At 45.5% G+C, this 20,521-nt stretch overlaps 1 protein-coding gene across 1 annotated transcript in view; it reads left to right on the top strand.

Moving 5' to 3' along the window:
- Positions 1 to 20,521, top strand: part of ZNF550 (zinc finger protein 550) — a 34,038-nt gene extending 13,517 nt beyond the window's left edge. The window contains exons 4-5 of the mRNA XM_061173637.1: positions 721 to 1,700; positions 19,307 to 20,521. Of these exons, the coding sequence (XP_061029620.1) occupies positions 721 to 1,700; positions 19,307 to 20,281 (1,955 nt within the window). The 3' untranslated portion in view covers positions 20,282 to 20,521. The remainder of the gene's footprint in view (positions 1 to 720; positions 1,701 to 19,306) is intronic.

Genomic DNA, 20,521 nt, shown 5'->3' with positions numbered 1-20,521 from the left:
CCCTTTAGTAACCGTAAGTTTGTTTTCTATGTCTGTGAGTCTGTTTCTGTTTTGTAAATAAGTTCATTTGTATCATTTTTTTTAGATTCCACATATAAGTGATATCCTATGATATTTGTCTTTCTCTGACTCACTTCACTTAGTATGATAATCTCCAGGTCCATCCAAATTGCTGCAAATGGCATGATTTCCTTCTTTTTTATGGCTGAGTAATAGTACCTTTTCTTCTTATAACTCTTAAGCACCCTCCAAGGGTGAATCTACCCACGCTTATTCCTTCTGTTTCAACCCAGTACCCCATCCTTCTTTCTTTCTGGCAACTCTGACGTCTTCATTAGGACCCAGCTCATGGGACACCTCCCAGGGAAGATGACCTTTTTCTTCCCAGTCTTGCTAGGTGCCACTTCCCTACACTCTCACAGAACCAAGACATCAATCCTTGAGGCAGATGCTCTCCAGACAGTATTATTGAAACTGTCCTCCCTCCCCTACTCCAGATCCTCTGTCTCCTGGTCCAGCCTGCTGTCCAGATTTTCCCTTTAATGGTGTCAGGGGACAAGGGTCATAAAAAGTAACTGGAAATCTAGGATACATTGACGTAAAAACATAGCAGATATCAGAGGTGCTGCTTTCATCCTCATTTGTTCACTGAAGTGTTGCTTCTGTTTCTTCTGTGTTGCATCACCGAAAGTCCCCCTTTGTGTATTGGATTCTTTTCAGGTGACAGAGCAAAACGTCAGACCAGAGAGCCGGTTTTGTCTGAAGGAGCCTTGCTCCAGGGAAGCCTGACTCTGGGATCTTCAAGGGACTGCAGGTCGAGGCAAGCCAGGGATCCGGAAGGGCTTTTGGAAGTGCAGAAAGGTCAGCTGAGGCCAGAGACAGACGCCCACAAGGAGACCCATCCTGGGAAAACGAGCCTTGAAGATGATGGTTTGGAGGCGGATGATGGTGTGCACTCCAGGGCATTCCAGGAGAGAGTCTCTGAGGGAGATGTTCTCTGTGAGCGTGACCCACAGGGACCAAGAAAAGGCCCCCTGATTCATAACCTCTACAAGTGCAAGCAGTGCGGGAAGAGTTTTAACAGGAAGTGGTACCTTGTTCGACATCAGCGGATTCACACTGGAATGAAGCCCTATGAATGCAACGCGTGTGGGAAAGCCTTCAGCCAGAGCTCAACCCTGACCCGGCACTACGTCATCCACACCGGGGAGACGCCGTACAAGTGTGCCGAGTGCGGGAAGGCCTTCAAACGCAGGTCGTACCTCCTGCAGCACCAGCCGATCCACACCGGGGAGAAGCCCTATGAGTGCGGCCAGTGTCGAAAGGCCTTCACCCACCGCTCTACTTTTATTCGCCACAATAGGACCCACACTGGAGAAAAACCCTTCGAATGCAAAGAATGTGAGAAATCATTTAGCAACAGAGCACACCTCATCCAGCACTACATCATCCACACTGGAGAGAAGCCCTACGATTGCACAGAGTGTGGGAAGGCCTTCAGGTGCAGCTCAGAACTCCTGCAGCACCAGCGGATTCACACGGGGGAGAAGCCCTACGAGTGTGCCCAGTGTGGGAAGGCCTTTCACCGGAGCACGTACCTCATCCAGCACTCTGTCATCCACACCGGGGAGACGCCGTACAAGTGCGCCGAGTGCGGGAAGGCCTTCAAACGGAGGTCACACCTCCTGCAGCACCAGCGGGTTCATACTTGAGAAAAAGGCCTTCACCGCTGCTCCTCTTTTGTCTTTCATGAGGGGATCCACGCTGGAGGGAAGAACCCTTTGAGTGCAGAGAATTCTGGGAAGGTTTTTTGTCTGCTTTTCAAATGCACAAGTGGTCACGTGGGAGAAGATGCCTTGCGAATGCAGTGGAAATGTCAGAAGACTTCGGCCCCTGCTCATCGTTCAGAGGATTCATTCTGTGGAGAAACTCAGCGCGAGAAGCCATGCCACTCGTGGGTCTGTCCACCTCTGTCAACATCAGAGAACATACCGGGGAAAGACGTTCTGAATATAACCAGAAGGACGCTCCTCAGCCGAAAGAAAAGACTCGTCCTCGCCACCTGAGAATGTGTAATGAAGAGGAACCACGTAATTATTGCCGTGAGAAAACCTCCTGTGACAGGTCACCACTAGTCACATAGAGTCATATTGGAACTTGACGGAGCTTGAGCTTTCCCTGTGAGGAAGCACAGAGGAGACAGACTCAGGGGTCGTTGTGCGCTTATAACAACCTTCAGCCACAGGGCTCCCCCTTGGTTTGCACTTAAGCCATCTCAGCATTATGTTAAAAAGAAAACTAACAAGGGAATTCCCTGCGGAGTCCCAGTGGTTAGGACTCCGCGCTTTCACTCCCTGCGGAGTCCCAGTGATTAGGACTCCGCGCTTTCACTGCAGGAGGACCTGGCTTTGATCCCTGGTCGGGGAACTAAGATCCTGCGAGCCCCAAGGTGCGGCCAATAAAGAAAAAAGAAAATAACAAAGAGGTGGAGGGGATAGAGACAAAGACTATAAACCGAAAAAACAAATGCTTTCGGAAACTCTTTCAGACTTTCCTGCCAAGCCTGTTGCAGTTTTTCATCAGTTCTGTTTTTTGGTGGGGCAATGTTTGAGGGAGAAAAGGACCCCAGCCCTTTGTTTTTATGTGTTCACTGCTGTCTTGTGTCAGGAAAGTTGGATGTTGAGGGCAGCTCCACCAACATTTGTTGGAAGGCTTTGTTCTGAACATCTCTAGCCATTGGCATAATTCTTTGTGAGAAGTATGAGGACTTGAGTCATGAGCTACTTGAACTTGTAAGAAATTAGAATACCGAAAATAACATCACACAATACTTGTATTTTATATCTAAGGAGAGAATGGTCCACATAGGGATCGCCACATTAAAGTGTGCACCCCTAAAGACGTTGAATTTTTTTTTTATAGGTAAACTCCTGTTCATCTGGTTTTAAATGCCTGATACTATCTCTCACTCTTTCTTCTTCTTCTTCTTTTTTTTTTTTTAGTTTAAAAAGAAGTACGTTTATTAGTATATGCACACAGTTTGCAGAATAGAAACATTTAGGATATTTAGGGAAATTCACTCTAAAATTCAACAAACCTCAGTGAAAATACGTTGTATTTGTTTAATGGCAGACAGGTAATTACTTGAGTCTATTAACTGGCTGCATTTTCAGTCTTCAATAAGTTCTTTTTTTTTTATTTTAATTTTTTATTTATTTTATCTTTGGCCATGTTGGGTCTTCATTGCTGTGTGCGGGCTTTTCTCTGGTTGCGGTGAGCAGGGGCTACTCTTCGTTGTGGTGCGCAGGCTCCTCATTGCGGTGGCTTCTCTTGTTGTGGAGCACGGACTCTAGGCACGCGGGCTCAGTAGTTGTGGTGCACAGGCTTAGTCGCTCCACGGCATGTGGGATCTTCCCAGACCAGGGCTCAAACCCGTGTCCCCTGCGTTGGCAGGTGGAATCTTAACCACTGCACCACCAGGGAAGCCCTTAATAGGTTCTTTGAAAAGATGTTTAGCAAGGTGGAAGATAACTTGATCCATGTCACTTAGAGGCTTTATTTATCTGTTTTTAAAAATTTTATTGGAGTATAGTTGATTTATAATGTTGTGTTTCAGGTGTACAGCAAAGTGATTCAGTTATACATATACTCATTCTTTTTCAGATTATTTTCCCTTATATGTTATTATAAAATATTGAGTATAGTTCCCTGTTCTATACCGTAGGCTGTTGTTGGTTATCTGTTTTATACATAGTAGTGTGTATATGTCAATCCCAATCTCCCAATTTATCCCTACCCCCCCCCCCAATTCTCACTCTTGATTCCATTCTACGTGGGTTTTTTCCTTTTTCTTTTTTTAAATCATTCATTCATTCACTTCAATATTTATTGGATGCCAGAATCACTGTTCTGGGCACTTGAAAGGCATCACTGAACAAAACAGGTTGAAAAAAGAAACAGTCTTGCCCTGCAGAGTTTACATAAGCAGCGTAATAAACAATAAATTGTATAAAATACTAGAAGGTCATAAGTGTTACTGAAGGGAAAAAATGGAGCAGTGTAAGTTGAATGATACACACCAATCTGTGAGGGGATAAGAACACGTCATAATTTTAAATAGAATGGTTAAAATGGGGCCTTTTCTCAAAGCTGTTGTTTATGCAAAAACTTGGGAAGAGAAGAAGGTGCTAGCTATGTGGGTATTTGGAGAAAGTTCTCTCCATGTAGAGGGATCGTCCAGTTCAAGGGCTTTACGGCTGGGACATAACCTGGAATATTCGAGGCACATCAAGGAGGTGATGGAGCTGAATCAGTGATGAAGAGAGGTAATAGTAGGAGATTAATTCAGAAAGGAAATTGGGAGTCCAATTGCAGTCAAACGCTGCATAACACTGTTAGGGTCTTGGCTTTGAATGAGATGGGGAGACATTGGAGGATTTGAAGCAGAGGAATGGCTTGATCTGCCATGTCTTTGAAGGGTCACACCGGCTGATGTATTGAACGTGGTTTGTCCGAGGGTTTGTTTTCTTTATTGTCTCTGACAGCAAGGTGCTCATCCTGTATGGCTGTGGCCTTCTGAGGTGAGTCCTAGTTCTTTCCTCTTTCCACTGTTTTAGCCTCTCTAACCCTGTGGAAAGGACTGGACATTTCCAAGTCCCCCTCTGTAGCTTTCTAGCAGTTGAATTATAGGTAAAACCAGTAAAATAAAACACACATCCAAGTTAAATTCATGATAAAGGAGAAGGATCCTCCTTGTCCGATCTAATAAATGTTTGTGTGAAGTTGTTTTTTTGTTTTTACAGAGTAAAGTGCCAGGGATTTTAACAGATGAGTCCAGATGTATACATGCAGGTCTAGTGTTTGTGGGTTTCACAGTTGCCACCATGGACTTACTCCCTTGTGCTGGCATTGGATATGAGTACTTGAAATTTGTCCTGAGATTTTTTTTTTTCCTTTGAGGCTAGTTTTCAAGCTACACAAGATAATCAGTATTAACTGAAATAATGTGAAAAAATGTGCCGTACAGGGGCTTCCCTGGTGGTGCAGTGGTTAAGAATCCACCTGCCAATGCAGGGGACACAGGTTCAAGCCCTGGTCCAGGAAGATCCCACATGCCGCAGAGTGACTAAGCCCGTGCACCACAACTACTGAGCCTGCGCTGTATAGCCCGAGAGCCACAACTACTGAGCCCGCGTGCCTAGAGCCTGTGCTCCGCAACAAGAGAAACCACCGCAATGAGAAGCCCGCGCACCGCAATGAAGAGTAGCCCCCGCTCGCCACAACAAGAGAAAGCCCACACGCAGCAACGAAGACCCAATGCAGCCAAAAAGAAATTAAAAAAAAAAAATGTGCCGTACAGAAAAATATAAAATGATCATTTTCCTCACCCGCGGCCTTCTTCAGAGCCCTTTTTTTTTTTTTTTTTTTTTTTTGGCTGCACTGGGTGTTCATTGCAATGTGCAGCCTTCTCTAGTTGTGGCGTGTGGACTTAGTTGCCCCGCTGAATATGGGCTCTTAGTTCCCCCACCAGGGATCAAATCTGCATCCCCTGTATTGGAAGGCAGACTCTTAGCCACTGGACCACCAGGAAAGTCCCTTCAGAGCCTTTTTTTTTTTTTTTTTTTTGGCTGCATTGGGTCTTCGTTGCTGCGCGTGGGTTTTCTCTAATTGTGGCACATGGGCTCAGTAGTTGTGGCTCGTGGGCTCTAGAGCACAGGCTCAGTAGTTGTGGCACACGGGCTTAGCTGCTCCGTGGCGTGTGGGATCTTCCCAGACCAGGGCTCAAACCTGTGTCCCCTGCATTGGCAGGCGGATTCTTAACCACTGCGCCACCAGGGAAGCCCGTCATTTGTTTTGAATCTCAAAATTTCCCAGATTTGAGTCCATGGGAGTTCCTTTATGCTGGTTTGTCCCATTTTCATGTCACCATCACATTTTGTGCACTTAGCTCTGATATAAAAGATATTACAGTTTCATCCTGCAAATTTCCTTTCTCTGCCAGGAACCAGTCTTTTCTCTAAGGAGATTTTCTTTTTGGTTGAGAAAGGTATTGAGAAATCAAGAACTGGGTTTGGATGTGCTCAAGGACATAGGTGAACCGTTGCTTCCGGGCCTTCTTTGACTACACTGCATTTAGGTTCACAAACACTACCCATGCCATGGCAAGATCGAAGCCATTAACTAAAGTTCAGGAAGTGTTTTAAACTTTTTCAATGTAAAGTTTATTTGAGGGGAACACGCAAACATCAACTGTACAATTTGTTGACTGATAAATGCATTTATCCATGAAAAAACTTCCCAATCTAGGTATAGAACAATTCTATGATGACGAAAAATGCCCACTTGCCTGATTCCGTGAGTCTCTGAGAGTCATTCACTTTCTGATTTTTTTCAATGTAGTTGTTTTGCCTATTCTTTCATTGGCATCTAAATTTAGCCCGTACTGGGGAATTCCCTGGCAGTCCAGTGGTTAGGACTGGGTGCTCTCACTGCCAAGGGCCTGGGTTCAGTCCCTGGTCGGGTAACTAAGATCCCACAAGTTCTGCAGAGTGGCAAAAGAAAAAAAAAAAAAATTTAGCCTGTACTAGTTTTATGAAATAGAAGTATTTTATTGGAAATGTTAAATATATTTATCAGTTTTAATTAAGGTTTTTATTGATACTTTTCCTGGGTTTTTAAATTAATTACCCAGGCATAAAAAAATTATGCATACCATCTAGTCAGTTCATGGCTGTCCTTGTGTACACATACTTTGGTCTCCTTTTCAGGAACATGGTTTGCACTTTCATCTTACAGCGTTAGGCATCTCTTCCTGTGGGCCTTGCACTAAAGGATTCTATTTTGGGTTTTCCTCACAGCCTCCCCATGAAGCAGGTGCCTGACAGGCATCATTTTCCATAAGAGGAAATCGAGGCTCAGGGAGATAAATGTACTTGCTGAAAGGCAGGGAACTGATGAGCAGCTGAACCAAGCTGGAGACCCAGTTTGGCTGTACGTGGTGTTTGTGCTGTATAACCACAAAGCTATGCCACATGGCTCCAGAATGGGCCAAGATCTGGCACGATGGTGACCATGATGATGATGGTGATGGTGATGACAATGACGTTGATGATGGCTGCTGGGATTGTAACCATCAACAGACCCATTCATTAGGGAGCACCAGGTGCTGCCCTATGCACTTTTCATACATTAACCAATAGACCCTCCTACAGCCCTGAGCAGTAGCTACAACATTATCCTATTTTACCAAGGAGGAAACTGACACACAAACAGCTCATTGACTAGCACAGGGTCACACAGCGCATAAGCAGTGAAGCTGGAATTTGACGTATCAGTCGACCTCCAGAACTGGACTCTTGGGTGCTACACAAAGGAGGAAAGGACATGCAGCAGGAAGGGGAAAGTAGAGGTGAGGGGGCAGTGGGATAGGGAGAATTTAATGGGATAACAGAGGGAGCCTATGCGGGGGGGGGGGGGTGATTTGGTGATTCCCAGATGTTAGCAGTTCATGAACCACTAAAAAAATTTTTTTAACTAGAAAGCTCACACAGATTTGGTAAAAAAGGACATTTCACACCCACATTTCAAAACATAAAGGACTTTTACTGGGAAAGAAGGCAGAGGATAGCATCTCACAATGGAGGGGCATCTTCTAATGTAAGTTGAGCTTAATGAGAGACTTACTGCATTAGCTGTATTTTCCTGACTTTGAGAGCACAGGGGTGTCAGAATTAAACGTGTGGTAATCGACAGTGCCTGGAACTGGCCTGACATGTGCTCAGTGTCAGTGGACATTAGTGATGGCCATTGATACCAGTGCTTTCAATTTAAATGGATGTACTTTTATTTAACTTAAGTAGATTTATTCCAAGAGGGAAACATGCATTACCCTGGTAAATTGGAAAACCAGTTTGTTTGGCTACAAATGGAGACTTGCCCTCAAAACACAACAATGAAATTGAAATAATGAAATCAAGTCTCAGGGAGCTCATGCTGCCCTCTAAAGCCTGTGAGTATAAAATTGTTCTCTCATAAAAAAGGGAAATTATTCACAGTCAGAGGAGTATCAACAACCAAGCACGAATGGAGACTTCCTTTTGAAAACCTTAAGGCAGAAAAAAGGGAAAACGTTCGTCTTCTCAGTGTGTCCATCATGGCATGTGAAGAGGGTAATTATAATCCAGGCAAACAATCAGAAATATAATACATGTTAGCAGAAAGAAAAAAAAAATCCAATTGACCGTGCGTCCACTGCCGGGGGCCCGGGTTCAATCCCTGGTCAGGGAGCTAAGATCCCCAACCCACGCGGTGCGACCACAACAAACATACAAACAAACAAAATCCAATTGAATAGTAACATACAAGGATAAGTAGACGATGTTAAAATAGCTTTTACAAATATCCTACATTTGTTCTTGGAAGTCTACAAAAGAAAGGTCTTGATAAAGGTAATCCATGTACCTCAGTCTGAGCAATCAACATTTTATTTTATTTTTTCATATTTATATATTTATTTAAGTCCCCACACACAGTTCTTTATGTCAGAGAAAAAAAATGCAGTAGAAAAGATGACTTAGGAAAAATGCTCTTTGTTTTTGGTTAAGGGTAAGGATTATTTAAAAACACAAAGGTGGGACTTCCCTGGTGGCACAGTGGTTAAGAATCCACCTGCAAATGCAGGGGACACAGGTTCGATCCCCGGGAAGATCCTACATGCCGCGGAGCAACTAAGCCTGTGTGCCACAAGTACTGAGCCTGCACTCTAGAGCCCGGGAGCCACAACTACTCAGCCCTCGCGCCTCCAGTCCGTGCTCTGCAACAAGAGAAGCCACAGCAATGAGAAGCCCGCGCGCCGCAAGGAAGAGTAGCCCCCGCTCTCCACAGCTAGAAATAGCCCGCGCACAGCAACGAAGACCCAATGCAGCCAAAAATAAATTAATTTATAAAAATAAATAAAAAGAAATTAAAGAAATAAAAACACAAAGGTCATTAACCAAAGAAAATAAATTAATTGAAGCTTAATCAAAATTAAAACTTTGCTTTTCAAGAGATAGTTAAGAAAGTGAAAACTCAAGTCACAACCTAGGGAAAGATATTTGTAAGAACTATCTCTGAAAAATGACTGTGATTGTCAATATGTAAATGGTCCTTATAACAATAACGAAAAATAACGCAATTCAAAATATCCGCAAAACTTCTGAAGGCATGTGTCACCAAAGAAGTATAAATGGTAAATAAGAAAATGAAAATATGCTTCTCCTTATTACTCAGCATTGTAAACACATTTTAAAGCCACAGTGAGGGACTACTACATACTCATTGGAATGACTAAAATTCAAGCACTGACAATTTCAAATTAATGAAGAGATGAAACAGCTACAACTCATATATTTCTTGAGGGAATACAAATTGATAAATAACTTTAGAAAATACTGTTGTACTCTCTTGTAATGCTATACATACACATATCATACGACACGGTAATCTCAATTGTAGGTATATCCTTAAGAAAAATTAAATCTTATGACTCAGGAATACTTCAGTGGAAATATTCACAGTAACAGCAGCTTTATTCATAAAAGCCAAAAAACAATATAACGTTTGTGATTTTACTTTTTTTCCCCCCGTCATGTGTTAAAATATCTAAACTAGTACCAAGACAGAGTGGCTCATGCTATGACCCAAATCTGAATGCTGAAACTTACTTCAATTTCTATTTCTTGCGAATATCTGGCTCTTTCAGGAGCAGAAACCTAAGGCCAGCCAATCAGAATATGCCTGGTCAGCTTTAGTTTTTCACAACCTTGTTCCAAAACTTCCCTGTGCCCCACATAAAGAAAATTAACCTTGCTATGACCAATCAGCTATTGCCTAGTATGAATTCCTTGTTCTCAAGTATTTTTGTCTATGTAATCTGTGCATTCTGAATAGCTCTTCAGAGCTCCTCTCTATTTTCTAGACTGGATGCTTTCCAGTTCATGAGTCACTACGTAAAAGCAAACTATATGCTAAAATTAAAGTCTGTGAAATTTTCTTTTAACACATGTATTAAGTTTTTTTTTCGTAATTGTATAGGTTTGCATGGTCTGAATTTTTAAAACTTATTTATTTTTGGCTGCTTTGGGTCTTCATTGCTGCACGCGGGCTTTTCTCTAGTTGCGGCGAGCAGGAGCTACTCTTCATTATGGTGCTCAGGCTTATCATTGCGGTGGCTTCTCTTGTTGCGGAGCACGGGCTCTAGGCGCGCGGGCTTCAGTAGTTGTGGCACGTGGGCTCAGTAGTTGTGGCTCCCGGGCTCTAGAGAGCAGGCTCAGTAGTTGTGGCGCATAGGCTTAGTTGCTTCGCGGCATTGTATTTTTTTAATTCAATTTTACATTCAAATCTTGAAATCTTTCTTTGCTTCTTTTTTTTCATGCTTTTGGCAGGTATATCAGTGCTACTTAGAGATATCTGACATGTTTTCTTATTGATACACTGGTTTATGTAGTGCATGTATCAATAGAAAGTATTTTTTGCACAAAGGGGCAGAGGTTTAAAGTAACTGCATAATGCTAAACACTTCTGCGAAGTAATTTTAATAGATACCCAATGGCAGTTTGTGATATTTACTAATTTCTTTAGTTTTACCAACATTTGGTAATGTCAGACTTCCTTAGGCTCATCAGTCTGATTGGTTTCATTTTCATTTTCCTAATGGAATATAAGACTATTTTTTTCAAATGTTGTTTGCTTTCATAATTCTAATCTGAAGTGGCATAGAAGAATTTTGCCTTCTCAGGTTTTAAATCTTTCATTTGTAGTACTTATCGAATTTATTATTTATATATTAAATCTTTAATAATTTATAGATGTCTCAATATCTTCCTAAGTGTTTTCTTGTCATTTCAATTTTTACGTTTTTTTTAAAGAAGTCTGCTATTATCATATAGTTTGTGTATATGCTGTGAAAATTTTTATATTTGCTTTGAGAAGTCCTGCAAGGCATGCCAAATTAATAGTGTTGTGAAATGTGAAATAAAAAGGAGTCACTTCTGTCAAGGGATTTTTTTTTTTAATTATGTATTTATTTATTTATTTATTTATGGCTGCACTGGGTCTTCGTTGCTGCGCGCGGGCTTTCTCTAGTTGCAGCGAGCGGAGGCTACTCTTCGTTGTGGTGCGCGGGCTTCTCATTGCGGTGGCTTCTCTTGTTGTGGAGCATGGGCTCTAGGTGCGCGGGCTTCAGTAGTTGTGGCACGTGGGCTTCAGTAGTTGTGGCTCCCGGGCTCTAGAGCGCAGGCTCAGTAGTTGTGGCGCACGGGTTTAGTTGCTCAGCAGCATGTGGGATCTTCCCGGACCAGGGCTCGAACCCGCGTCCCCTGCATTGGCAGGTGGATTCTTAACCACTGCGCCACCAGGGAAGTCCCCTGTCAAGAGATTTTTTAACATGGAGCTGGGAGGCTATTAATTAGTGGACCTCCTGCACTTCCCCATCTTGTGAAACCATGAACTTTTGATCTGGGCGAACCTGCAAATATTCCAAGGATTCTGCCAGAACACCTGCAACTTGTCACACTAATGCACTATTACTTCCCTGTAGTGATAGCCTTAGCACTCAGTCCTGTTCGGCCGAGACTAGCTTCTGCCTCCAACTCCAGTTAAAATCCTTTGTAATGCAAACCTCTCTTTGTCTTTAAAAGCTCCTTACTTTTATTCCCTAGCCCACCCCCCCGCCCCACCCCCATCCATCCCCAACCCTCCCCACCCCCGTGAAAAATTGTCTTCCACGAAACCGGTACCCGGTGCCAAAAGGGTTGGGGGCCGATGTCCTAGCCCGACATCTTTTTTGTTGCTACTTAAATGTGTGCCCCGAATTGCAATTCTTTGATCCCAAGGTAACGCGATGTGCTTGATTATTGCCTCTCAGGTTAATTTAGGTTGACAGTATCCACTATACAGTTATGTTTTCTAATTTCATGTATTTTTTTTTAGCCAATAATCAACATATTTTATTGCACATAATTCCCTTTTTTATTCCAAAATCTTATTAACTTGGTTTTTCTTATTTGAAAATACTTCCAAGGTTTTCATAAAAAACAAAAACAACAAATAAGGACTCTGGCTACTCTCAGTCTTTACACAACTGGAATGCTTTTTTTCTAATCTTGTATCAACTTTTATGTTAAGAAATGAGAGTTAAATAAGAATTTTAAAAAGATTATACATACAGGGTTTGATGGGTCTGCTTTGATGTGTTGTTCTTCCCGCACAGACTTGGCCCATTAGTGCCCCGGAGTTTGGGGGAGGGTCTCCTCCGCACCCGACTCGGTGGACCGAGGGGAACTACATTACCCAGGAGACTGTGTGAGGACCGGCCTTGTTCTCCACACCAGTGAAGGCCCCGAACAGGGGCTCTTCCGGGATTGTGAACTAGGAGTGGGCGGGACTTCCGGCTCCTTCCTGATGGAGGTCGTTTGGCTGCTTTTGCTGCCGTCTGCAGGACCCGAGGCTGAGGATCACTCCGTGGAGCCGAGCTTAGAGAAACTGGAAAGAGCCCGAGGGGCGCCGTCGAAACTGCCCAGGAGTGAGCGGGTTGCGGAACCCGCTTCCGGGATTTTCGGCCTAGGTCTCCGCCATTATCCTGCGCGTCTCCTGGCACCACCGCGCCAACGGGGTCCTATGTCAACCAACGCGGTGCAGGACCCGGCCCAGGTGACTGTTCCGCCCCCCCCCGCCCCCCCCCCCCCGATCCTGACCCAAATCCTCAAGCCCCCAGGGAGGGTCTCCTGCTCAGGGCACTGGGGTTCAGTCCCCTGCTTCCAGAACTTTAGGTGTGCGTGTGTGGTGGTCCCATTTCTGACAGGCTGTGTGGCGCAGTGTGGAGCGTGTTAAAGGCTGTGGGCTTGGCCCGTGCAAAGCCTTGGAGGTGCTCAAGAGCCGGGAGCATTTGGGAAACCTGGGGTTCCAGTCATTTCTGCAGGGAACAGAGAATTTAGGGAGGAGCCAACAGTCTGGGCTAACTGTCAGCATTCTGGGAGCTGTGGAGGGTTGTGAATAAATCAGGAACACGGTCTGAGTTAGAGTTTTAAAGTATTCCAAAGGCTGCTCAGGGGAGAACAGACTGGAACAGACTGGGTTCTGAGGGTGATGGCAGGGAGACCTGGGAGAGCCCAGTGCATTCCACTCCAGAGAGTAAGGTGGCTTCTGGACCAGAGTGGTGCCTATGGAAGTTGTTAACCTGAAACAAATAGACTGCTGGCTATTTCTCTTGCAAAGATGGTTCCCCCACCCCGCCCCTGTCCTCCCCCCCCCATCCTCCCCACCCACCATCATTAGGGAATTGCAATTGGGGTGTGCAGCCATGGTGAGCTATCACTTTTATGGAGATTAAAGAAGGAAGTTAGAAGGGCTGTAGCCACCAAAGAGTCCATGGTTTTTTGTTGTTTTTTTTTAAAGAGTCCATGGCTTCTCATTGGCTGAGTCCTTTCCAGGAAAGAAGGAGTCTTCATCCTTTTGGATTCCGTTATTGTTTCAGGTCAGTGAGGGCTGACCCCTTCTGGTGTGCCAACTCTAATTGAGGTTTCTGTTTACTAATTTTTTTACGAAGGAATATAAGTAATAAGATTCTCAATAATTCTTAAAGATAATTGGCAGGATTTCCTGGTGCAGTGAATGTGGCTCTGACCTAAGGACAGAGTAAAGGACAATAAACATTTTCTTTTGGCTGAGCATCTGGAAGACGAGACCAGCAACTGATGTGAGAAGTCAGTTTTAGGGGAAAGATTAAAAGTTGGATTCGGGACATGCTGCTTCTGAGATTCCAAAGTTGAGGTAACATAGGGGCTGGTGGAATCTGTAGTCTGGAATTGAAGGAGGAGGTCTGTGGCTCACTGATGTCCATGTGGTTACAGACTAAGTCCTGGACTCCAGCCAAGTCGGAATCTCAGATTTAGGAGGGAAAGTTTGGTCACTTTTTTGGGAAAGGGGACCTGAGATGAAAGAAGAGAGACCTGGGGCTGGCGGGCAAGGCAGAGTAGGTGAGACTTTCTGAGGCTACCTGAAGATGGGAGGGTCCTGTGGTTCCAGAGCTTTCTGGGGAAGCAAGAGTATAAGGATTAAGGAGTCTTGCCTGGGATGGAGATGGAGAAGGAGGTGTGAGGTTGTGTAGATTCACTCCTCTGAACACTTAGCCGACTGTGCATTCGTTTTTGAGCCAGCAAAAAGTGGGTAATGTTGACCAGTCATTGAAGCCCAGGCCCAGTCAAGGGCAGAGGTGCCTCAGCTCTCCCAGGAAACTACAAAGTTAAAAAGGTATAGATTTAACAAGTTAATCTTGTGTAAGCAAATAATAACTGCTTAATATGTTTGTGTATAATAATAATAATTAATAAATACATATATATATAAAATTTAGTTTTTGCCTTGGGCTCTTCGCATAGACCTCTGAACCCCTTGGAATTTCCTGGGGGTTAGGACTTTTTTTCACAACTAGCCCCTTTTGTCACACAGGAGTTTATTATGATGAGGTGACTTAGGGCAGGGCCCCTAGGTAGACTCAGGATGGGACTGGTCACCAGAAAAACCAAGCAATTAGAAGTTTATACACTCCCCCACCACCCCAACCCTGGGGCCTCCCAAGGATCAGAAGGAAACTAGAGATTAGGTATAAAAACTGCTGAAGAATGAATTTCAAGTTTCCTTCAGATTGGTGAACACATTGAAATTGTGGAAGTGCTGGGAGGGTGGCATGTACTGAAAGGGCCTGGAAACACCCTGGTGCCCTCCAGCGCCCCACCCCCCCAGACCTAGATATCTCTTCCATTGGGCTGTTCCTAAGTTGTATCCATTATAATAAACCAGAAAAATAAGAAAACTGTTTTCCTAACTTTTGTGGGTCCTTTTAGCAAATTATCATAACTTAGGAAAGGTTCATGGGAAATCCTGAATTTGTAGTCAAGTAGAACAGAAGTACCGTTAGCCTGGGAACCAGAGATTGGAACTGGCCTCTCTAAAGAGGGCAGTCTTGTGGGACTGAGTCCTTAAACCTTTAAATTCTGTCCCTAACCTCAGGTAGTGTCAGAATATGATTAAATGTCGGTCACCCAGTTGATATCACAGAATCAGATCATTGGTGGTGGAAGAGACATCATATATTTGGTGTCAGATAGGGAATCACAGAAACCTCAAGGTATTGATTAGAAGTCACATTTATATAATGATTTGAAAGACATGTAGGAAATACCCAGTTTTCAAAAACATTTACAGAAATGTTAATCCTGTGTTCTGTAATAGCTCAGTCTTAGCATCAGATATGCACTAATGCATTTGATGTCTACACTAACATCATGAGATAGGCACCATAAATGTTGCCATTTTACACATAAAGACACTGAGTCTCAGGGAGGTTGAGTCTTTTTGTTCAGGACCATAGAGTTGTTAAGTTATAGCTCTGAAGACTGAGGATCCGAGGTCAGAGGTCAGCCTGAGATCACTCATCTCCAGGAAAAGGAAGGGAGGAAACAGTTCAGCCTTTACATCCACACCATGATCACCTTTATCTCAGATACTCCCTCTTTTCACAGGTTCCCATGGTGGCAGCAGCATTTATGGTCCCTGGACAGGTAAGTGGAAGAAACCCCAGTACCTACCCAGACGTCATCCCTACCCCTGGTCCTGACACACAGATATAGGAGACAGTGTTGTCCTGGGATTGTGGGCCCTTAGGTCTGGGCCCTGGCATCATCTCAGGCACAGGATCATTAATCAAAGCCAGAAGTTGTACAGAGGTGTTCCCATGTGTCCAGTGGAGAAGGTCAAGTGGTGACATATCCTTGGGCACAGCCTGGAGATGAGACTGAGAGGGGAGTGTTCAGGGAACTGCAGGACCCATGACGTGGGCTGATCAAGACTGAGGGCATGAGTCATTCCTGGGATGGCAGCCTGAGGAGTTGGGCCTCTCCTGAGGGGGGCGGGTCCATGCCACGTTGGCCGCAGAGGAGGGAAGTAATCTGACACTGGGTCTGAAGAGGCTGCTCTGCCTGCCAAGAGGAGGAAGACTGGGGATGAGGGTGGAGCCGGGGGCCCAATGGAGGGCACAATCCTGGTAAATGTCGATCGTGACTGGATCCTGGCAATGGCTCTGTAGCAGGAGAGGAGGTGAGTCTCTCATTCTCGTTTGTGGTAGAGCTGATTTTCTGCTGTACAGGATGAGAGAGAGTAGTCTGACATGACCCCAGGATGTTTGCCTCTAGGTGATGGTGGGGACGCCATGTCTGAGACGGGAACTCAGAAGTAGGAGTAATGGACAGAAGGACTGTCCAGAGTTCCATGTCCCCATGCTGAGTCTGAGATATTGCCGGGGTGTCTTGCAGGAGGTGTCAAGTGGGCCACTGGAAACACACACCTGGAGTTCAGGGAAGGTGGGGCTCAGGACTGAAGATACCCCTGAGCAGGTGGATGGCATGTGGGCCAGGTCAGATTCCAGGCCCTCAGGTCATGTGTGGGTGCCATGAAAGTTGTAGGGTGGGGAGGGTGTTCTCCGTGGACTGGCTCACCTCCCTGGGCACGGGGACAGGGGTGGCTGTCATCACTAAGATGGATGAGGCAGTGCAGTGACCATGAGTGTGTGGGAGGTGGGAGTGGCCTCGGAGGAGGTCGTGGTCGTGGCACAGGATTCGAAGGGGTGGATAAGGTATGGATTGAGAGGCAAAGCAGGAATGGAGGTGAGATGACAGGGAGGTAAGGCCTGGGACATTGTTTCCCCTCCACAGGCTCAGAGTCTTGTGATGACTGCGGTTGGAGCCTGAAGAGAGTGAGACTGGATGACAGACCAGCTGAGGGCAGATGAGCGCAGCTGGGACAGGGTCTTGGGCTGGGGAGCTGGGCGGCTGGGCTTGGAATGAGAGGAGCAGAGAGAGGAAGGGGTGAGTGGTGTGGGGTCAGCACGTGGGACACTGTGGAGGACGAGGGCTCCGGGCATCTGACCCTGCACAAGGTCTGGGTGCTGACGTGGGAACAGGGATCAAGGCCAGGTCGGGGGACGGAAAGCAGTGCTGGGACCGCCTGTAGCAGCGGGTCCCACAGAGGCCTGGGGAAGCACCGCGTGCTGGGTGGCACGTGGGGAACACGGTGAGGTGCTGAAGGCCTGGGGCCGAGGTGGTGGCGTGGGGTGGGGTGGGTGTCACGGTTGGGCACGTGAGGGAGCTGTGACCCTGCAGGGCTGGGCAATGAAGCGGGAGGGAGTGTGAGCATGGACTCAGGGCCCTTGTCCCCAGGCTTTACTCCAGGGGGCTGAGCACAAGTGTCATTGTATGTGGTGTGATCTGTGTGATCTTAGGAGAGTCGACTCTGAGGAGAGTTGCTGGGGGTCTGTGTGGCAACCACAGAGCGTCTGTGAGACTGCTTGTCTCCCTCTCTGTTTTAACTGAATGACGTAACGCTAGCAGGTTCCTGTGGCATCAGGACCTGGTGTGTCCTCTGAGCTGGGTCACTGGGGTGGACGACCATGACCTGGGGGTCCTGGTTGCAGAAGCTGCTGTGAACTCACTTGTCCCCCTCATGACAGGGCCATGTGATCTTTGAGGATGTGGCTGTGTCCTTCTCCCAGGAGGAGTGGGGTCTCCTTAACGATGCTCAGAGACTCCTCTACTGTGACGTGATGCTGGAGAACCTGTCACTTATAGCCTCCCTGGGTAAGGACCCATGTTCCCACACCATCGCCCCATACGGGACTCTGCCCTTCTTTTTGCATGGCTCACTCCGTCCTTCCCAGCCTGGACCTTGGACAGTGCTTACTCCCCTGATTTCCTGGCACTTGAGCTGCGTTCCCCCACCCTGTGTGTGTTCAGCCCTATACCATAGGTGCTGAAGCCTTTCACAGAAGGCTTTGGTCTCAGAGGCTTGAAGCCTGCCCGACTGATACCACTTAGCTTTGCCACCGCTTGTTGTGTTGACTGTTCAGATGTGTGCAAGATCCATGTCACACATTCTAACCCTTTTTTTTGCACTGCCTGTGTCAGAAATTACAGACACTTAGATGGTCAGCACTTGTGGTCAACCCTAGATTATGTTTGCAAGACTCCTTAAGGTTCTTCTAGTGATACACTTTTTTCCTGAAGTCTGTCATTGGTTGGTTCACTCTGGGCCAGTGTCTTTCTCCTAATGGCCCTATTTTCCTCTGAGGACTTTGATCTGGTAGGGTTCATAGTCACCCAGCCTGAGCTGAGGGGTGGAGGCAACCCTGGGTGCCTGATGAGGTAGGCCCCTCTCTAGTCATAGGAGGAGGGTTAATTGCATCCTGGGCCTGGTGAGTAGGAGCTGTAGGAAGGCGTGATACATTGATGAGTTCTAATCCTATAGGGAAATGTCCTTTCTCCACGACTGTTTTAGTTAAACTCATCATGGCTGTACCTCATTCTATCGTTCTTCCCCATTTTGACACTTTGCCCCTTTTATGTATCTACTGTGAGTTCTTTCTCCTGGCTCTTTCTATCTCAGTGTCATCCACATTTCTCCTTTTCTTCTCACTCTGCAATGTTGTCTAATAGTCTCTTCTTAATGTATCTTGGGAGGTGAAAGTACTTATATAGTCCTTGAACTCTTGGTAGTCAGGTGTGAATGGTGTGAATGCCTTTTCCTGGAGTGGGACACACATTCTACCCAGTACACTTGTCACCACCAAAAAATCCTGCTGAACACCGTTGGCCGAGGAGTGGGTTGTTCCAGTCCTCTACTCCTACTGCAGTGCCATATCCTGGTGTCCTGTGTTCTTGCTGTTATAAGATCTCTCCCTCTTCTGTGACCATCAGAGGTCTAGTACTCACAGTAGCCCCTTCTGCCACCTGTCTGCCTCCCTTGTTTGAATCCTACACTATGGACTTCTTCTCTGATGTGTCATACAAAAAGCTGTAATGGGCTCCTGTCCCACAAAAGTCTCCGTGCACTTTATCAGTATTTTTTTGTTTTCCTTTCAGGTTGTTGGCATGGAGTAGAAGCTGAGGAGGCCGTTTCTGAACAATGTGTTTCTGTAGAACACGTGACAGAAGACAGGAATCCAAAACTGGAGCCATCTATCCTGAAGCCTCTGACTTCTGATACGAGTGCCCTGGCAGAGAAAGATGTTTTGTACTTGGCTGACAATATGTTCACGTGCGGAGAGGTTGAGAAGGCTTTCCTAGGCAGCTTGGGCTTTCCCCAGCACCAGCCCTCCCACGATGGAGAGCATCCACGTAGAAGCAGACAGAGCAGGGAGGTCTCTCACCCTGGGCAAGGGCATCACGAGTGCAGCAAATGTGGCAAAGCCTTCAGTAAAAAGTTTAAATTCACAGAGCACCTGAGAGTTCACACTGGAGAAAAACCTTATGAGTGCAGTGACTGCGGGAAGTTCTTTAGACACAGCTCCAGTCTTATTCATCATCGGAAAGTTCACACAGGAGAAAGGCCTTATGAGTGCTGTAATTGTGGGAAAGTCTTTGCCCACAAATATAAACTTTTTGAGCACCAGAGAATCCACACTGGAAAAAGACCATATGAGTGTAATGAATGTGGGAAAGCCTTCCTTCGCAAGGATTCACTTGTTCAGCACCAAAAAATCCACACTGGAGAAAATCCTCATAAGTGCAGTGAATGTGGAAAGTGCTTCCTTTACAAAAATAACCTTCTTGTGCACCAGAAGATCCACAGTGGAGAAAGGCCTTATGGGTGTAGCAAATGTGGAAAGTCCTTCGTCTTCAAAAAAAGGCTTCTTTATCACCAGCGAATCCACACTGGAGAAAGGCCTTACATGTGCAGTGAATGTGGGAAAGCCTATGTCTACAAAGGAAGTCTTATTGTGCATAAGAGAATTCACACTTTAGAAAAGGCTTATGGGTGTAACAAATGTGGGAAATTCTTTACAAGCAGCTTTGCCCTCAATAGACATGAGAATGTTCACACTGCACGAAGGCGTTATGAGTGCAGCGAATGTGGGAAAGCTCTCAACGGCAAAGTTAAACTTGCTGAGCACCAGAGAATCCATACTGGAGAAAGACCCTATAAGTGTAATGAATGTGAAAAAGCCTTCATGCGCAAGTATACACTTGTTCAGCACCAAAAAGTCCACACTGGAGTAAAGCCTTTTAAATGCAGTGAATGTGGGAAGCCCTTCACTTACAAAACAAGTCTTGTTGTCCACCAGAGAATCCACACTGGAGAAAGGCCTTATATGTGCAGTGAATGTGGGGAAGTCTTTGTCTACAGAAGAAGTCTTGTTGTCCATCAGAGAATCCACACTAGAGAAAAGCCTTATGAATGTAGTTCTTTGTAGGTAGCTCCAAGCTCATAAAAAACAAGAAAGTTCACACTGGGGCAATGCCTTCTGGACTTATGCTTTCCTTCACTTGAGTTAATATCTAGCAGCACAATTCCTATGTAGTAGAGTAGGTGAATGTATACCTTATATGTGGCCAGTCAGACTTTTCTAAAATGGTAGTATCTTTTTATAGTCTCACGAGAAGCACCAGTACATGAGTTCCTGTTCTTTACATTTTTACCAACACTTGGTATG

Source organism: Eubalaena glacialis, chromosome 18, assembly GCF_028564815.1.
Source record: "Eubalaena glacialis isolate mEubGla1 chromosome 18, mEubGla1.1.hap2.+ XY, whole genome shotgun sequence".
Taxonomy (NCBI): Eukaryota; Metazoa; Chordata; class Mammalia; order Artiodactyla; family Balaenidae; genus Eubalaena; species Eubalaena glacialis.
This window is presented reverse-complemented; position numbering and strand designations above follow the sequence as displayed.